Raw genomic sequence first — 5,000 nt, 5'->3', positions numbered from 1 at the left:
GTTATAGAGAGAGAGTGATAGAGAGAGAGTGATAGAGAGAGAGTTATAGAGAGAGAGTGATAGAGAGAGAGTTATAGAGAGAGAGTTATAGAGAGAGAGTTATAGAGAGAGAGTTATAGAGAGAGAGTTATAGAGAGAGAGTTATAGAGAGAGAGTTATAGAGAGAGAGTTATAGAGAGAGAGTTATAGAGAGAGAGTTATAGAGAGAGAGTTATAGAGAGAGTGAGAGAGAGTTATAGAGAGAGAGTTATAGAGAGAGAGTGAGAGAGTTATAGAGAGAGAGTTATAGAGAGAGAGTTATAGAGAGAGAGTTATAGAGAGAGAGTTATAGAGAGAGAGTGATAGAGAGAGAGTTATAGAGAGAGAGTGATAGAGAGAGTTATAGAGAGAGAGTGATAGAGAGAGAGTGATAGAGAGAGAGTTATAGAGAGAGAGTTATAGAGAGAGAGTTATAGAGAGAGAGTTATAGAGAGAGAGTTATAGAGAGAGAGTTAGAGAGAGAGAGTTATAGAGAGAGTTATAGAGAGAGAGTTATAGAGAGAGAGTTAGAGAGAGAGAGTTATAGAGAGAGAGTTATAGAGAGAGAGTTAGAGAGAGAGAGTTATAGAGAGAGAGTTAGAGAGAGAGTTAGAGAGAGAGAGTTATAGAGAGAGAGTTATAGAGAGAGAGTGATAGAGAGAGAGTTATAGAGAGAGAGTTAGAGAGAGAGTTAGAGAGAGAGAGTTATAGAGAGAGAGTTATAGAGAGAGAGTGATAGAGAGAGAGTGATAGAGAGAGAGTGATAGAGAGAGAGTGATAGAGAGAGAGTTATAGAGAGAGAGTTATAGAGAGAGAGTTATAGAGAGAGAGTGATAGAGAGAGAGTGATAGAGAGCAATGTTGGGAACATCCTTTAAATTGTATAGTACGTTTCCTCAGTGAAAACAATGTTCTGAGAAAACATCAAATGGGCTTTTCACCAAATGACTGTAAACGACAGACCACGTATTCACCCTGCACACCCTAAATGACTAACAAACAAACCAAAACAAAGGCAAAGTCTTTTCATGCTTTGTTGATTTAAAAAAAGATTTCAACTCAATTTGGCATCAGGGTCTGCTATACAAATGGATGGAAAGTGGTGTTGGGGTAAAAACACACAACATTATAAAACCCATGTACATAAACAAGTGTGTGGTTAAAATTGGCAAGAAACACACATTTCCTCCCACAGAGCCAGGGATGCAGTTTAAACTGTTTTTCCCCATTAAGCAGCGAGTCGGAGTCAGAGGCCGAGTCTTCTCTGGTCTCTACTCCTCTCGTTACGGGGTCTGAGACGCCGAAGCTTCCCACCATTAGCTCTGACAAATTGAAAACTCTAGTCATTGGCTACTCCATTACCCGCAGTATTACATTTACATTTACATTTAAGTCATTTAGCAGACGCTCTTATCCAGAGCGACTTACAAATTGTAAGACTTAAAACGAATCATCCAGCGATCATACACTGTTTACCAGGGGGCAGGGCTACCGACGTTAAGGCTAATCTGAATATGGTGCTGGCTAAGGCTAAAACTGGCGAGTGTAGAGAGTATAGAGATATTGTTATCCACGTCGGCACCAACGATGTTAGGATGAAACAGTCAGAGATCACCAAGCGCAACATAGCTTCTGCGTGTAAATCAGCTAGAAAGATGTGTCGGCATCGAGTAATTGTCTCTGGCCCCCTCCCAGTTAGGGGGAGTGATGAGCTCTACAGCAGAGTCTCACAACTCAATCGCTGGTTGAAAACTGTTTTCTGCCCCTCCCAAAAGATAGAATTTGTAGATAATTGGCCCTCTTTCTGGGACTCACCCACAAACAGGACCAAGCCTGGCCTGCTGAGGAGTGATGGACTCCATCCTAGCTGGAGGGGTGCTCTCATCTTATCTGCCAACATAGACAGGGCTCTAACTCCTCTAGCTCCACAATCAAATAGGGTGCAGGCCAGGCAACAGGCTGTTAGCCAGCCTGCCAGCTTAGTGGAGTCTGCCACTAGCACAGTCAGTGTAGTCAGCTCAGTTATCACCATTGAGACCGTGTCCTGTTAGTATTGAAAGAGATCATGATACCTCACATCTCAAAATAGGGCTTCTTAATGTTAGATCCCTTACTTCAAAGGCAATTATAGTCAATGAACTAATCACTGATCATAATCTTGATGTGATTGGCCTGACTGAAACATGGCTTAAGCCTGATGAATTTACTGTTTTAAATGAGGCCTCACCTCCTGGCTACACTAGTGACCATATCCCCCGTGCATCCCGCAAAGGCGGAGGTGTTGCTAACATTTACGATAGCAAATTTCAATTTACAAAAAAAAAAAGCTTCTAGTCATGAAATCTATGCAGCCTACTCAATCACTTTTTATAGCTACTGTTTACAGGCCTCCTGGGCCATATACAGCGTTTCTCACTGAGTTCCCTGAATTCCTATCGGACCTTGTAGTCATAGCAGATAATATTATAATCTTTGGTGACTTTAATATTCACATGGAAAAGTCCACAGACCCACTCCAAAAGGCTTTTGGAGCCATCATCGACTCAGTGGGTTTTGTCCAACATGTCTCTGGACCCACTCACTGTCACAGTCATACGCTGGACCTAGTTTTGTCCCATGGAATAAATGTTGTGGATCTTAATGTTTTCCCTCATAATCCTGGACTATCGGACCACCATTTTATTACGTTTGCAATTGCAACAAATAATCTGCTCAGACCCCAACCAAGGAACATCAAAGGTCGTGCTATAAATTCACAGACAACACAAAGATTCCTTGATGTCCTTCCAGATTCCCTCTGTCTACCCAAGGACGCCAGAGGACAAAAATCAGTTAACCACCTAACTGAGGAACTCAATTTAACCTTGCGCAATACCCTAGATGCAGTTGCACCCCTAAAAACTAAAAACATTTCTCATAAGAAACTAGCTCCCTGGTACACAGAAAATACCCGAGCCCTGAAGCAAGCTTCCAGAAAATTGGAATGGAAATGGCGCCACACAAAACTGGAAGTCTTCCGACTAGCTTGGAAAGACAGTACCGTGCAGTACCGAAGAGCCCTTACTGCTGCTCGATCATCCTATTTTTCTAACTTAGTTGAGGAAAATAAGAACAATCCGAAATTCCTATTTGATACTGTCGCAAAGCTAACTAAAAAGCAGCATTCCCCAAGAGAGGATGACTTTCACTTTAGCAGTGATAAATTCATGAACTTCTTTGAGGAAAAGATTATGATTATTAGAAAGCAAATTACGGACTCCTCTTTAAATCTGCGTATTCCTTCAAAGCTCAGTTGTCCTGAGTCTGCACAACTCTCCCAGGACCTAGGATCAAGAGAGACGCTCAAGTGTTTTAGTAATATATCTCTTGACACAATGATGAAAATAATCATGGCCTCTAAACCTTCAAGCTGCATACTGGACCCTATTCCAACTAAACTACTGAAAGAGCTGCTTCCTGTGCTTGGCCCTCCTATGTTGAACATAATAAACGGCTCTCTATCCACCGGATGTGTACCAAACTCACGAAAAGTGGCAGTAATAAAGCCTCTCTTGAAAAAGCCAAACCTTGACCCAGAAAATATCGAATCTTCCATTCCTCTGCATCTGTCCTCGTGCTCCTAGACCTTAGTGCTGCTTTTGATACCATCGATCACCACATTCTTTTGGAGAGATTGGAAACCCAAATTGGTCTACACGGACAAGTTCTGGCCTGGTTTAGATCTTATCTGTCGGAAAGATATCAGTTTGTCCTCTGACAAATCAACTGTAAATTTCGGTGTTCCTCAAGGTTCCGTTTTAGGACCACTATTGTTTTCACTATATATTTTACCTCTTGGTAAGTTGTCTGGGGTAGGCTGTCAATGTAAATATGGATATTTTCTTAACTGACTTGCTTGCCTAGTTAAATAAATGTTTATTTATTTTCCCTTTTGTATTTTAACTATGTGTACATCGTTACAACACTGTATATAGACATAATATAACATTTGAAATCTCTCTATTATTTTGGAACTTTTGAGTGTAATATTTACTGTTAACTGTTTATCGTTTATTTCATGTTTGTTTATCCATTTCACTTGCTTTGTCAACACACACGGTTATGAAGTCAGGGCTCTGAGCTGCCTAACGATACTCTACTGCAATTACAGTATACCCATCTCTAGATCCACACACACACACACACGGTTATGAAGTCAGGGCTCTGAGCTGCCTAACGATACTCTACTGCAATTACAGTATACCCATCTCTAGATCCACACACGCACACACACACACACACACACACACACACACACACACAGTAGAGTAGTCTTGCCTGCAGAGTGCTAACGTGATGAATGGGCGTTCCTCCGGTCCCATTGACAGTGTTAGTTTTAGAAGGAGTCTTCTTCCCCTCTTTCTCTCTCAGAGCCTTCTCTTTAGACGCCATCTTAGACTTCTCCTCCTCTATACGCCTAGGACTGTTTAACATGACCTGGGGGAGGGGGAGGGAGGGGGGAGGGGGGAGGAGGGAGGGAGGGAGGGAGGAGGGAGGGAGGGGGAGGGAGAGGGAGGGGAGGAGAGAGAGAGAGAGAGAGAGAGAGAGAGAGAGAGAGAGAGAGAGAGAGAGAGAGAGAGAGAGAGAGAGGGAGAGGGAGAGAGAGGGAGAGAGAGGGAGAGAGGGAGAGGGAGAGGAGAGGGAGAGAGGAGGGAGAGGGAGAGGGAGGGGAGAGGAGAGGGAGAGGGAGAGGGAGAGGGAGAGGGAGAGGGAGAGGGAGAGGAGAGGGAGAGGAAGGAAGGAAGGAGGAAGGAAGGAAGGAAGGAAGGAAGGAAGGAAGGAAGGAAGGAAGGAAGGAAGGAAGGAAGGAAGGAAGGAGGAGAGTCAAGAGCAAGCGAGTGACCGAGAGAGACAGACAGACAGACAGACAGACAGACAGACAGACAGACAGACAAACAGGGAGAGTTTTTGTTATTTCATTGAATTGAATATCTGTGTAAACAC

General features: G+C 43.1%; 1 protein-coding gene across 1 annotated transcript in view; it reads right to left on the bottom strand.

The window, feature by feature from the left end:
* The window catches only part of LOC127919768 (glycine receptor subunit beta-like), a gene marked incomplete at its 5' end in the record, with an annotated part of 7,552 nt that extends 3,059 nt beyond the window's left edge, over window positions 1-4,493 (bottom strand). The window contains one exon of the mRNA XM_052503573.1: window positions 4,335-4,493. Within this exon, the coding sequence (XP_052359533.1) occupies window positions 4,335-4,493 (159 nt within the window). The remainder of the gene's footprint in view (window positions 1-4,334) is intronic.
* Between the last annotated feature and the right edge of the window lie 507 nt (window positions 4,494-5,000).

This window comes from Oncorhynchus keta, unplaced genomic scaffold (assembly GCF_023373465.1).
Source record: "Oncorhynchus keta strain PuntledgeMale-10-30-2019 unplaced genomic scaffold, Oket_V2 Un_contig_17480_pilon_pilon, whole genome shotgun sequence".
Lineage (NCBI taxonomy): Eukaryota > Metazoa > Chordata > Actinopteri > Salmoniformes > Salmonidae > Oncorhynchus > Oncorhynchus keta.
This window is presented reverse-complemented; position numbering and strand designations above follow the sequence as displayed.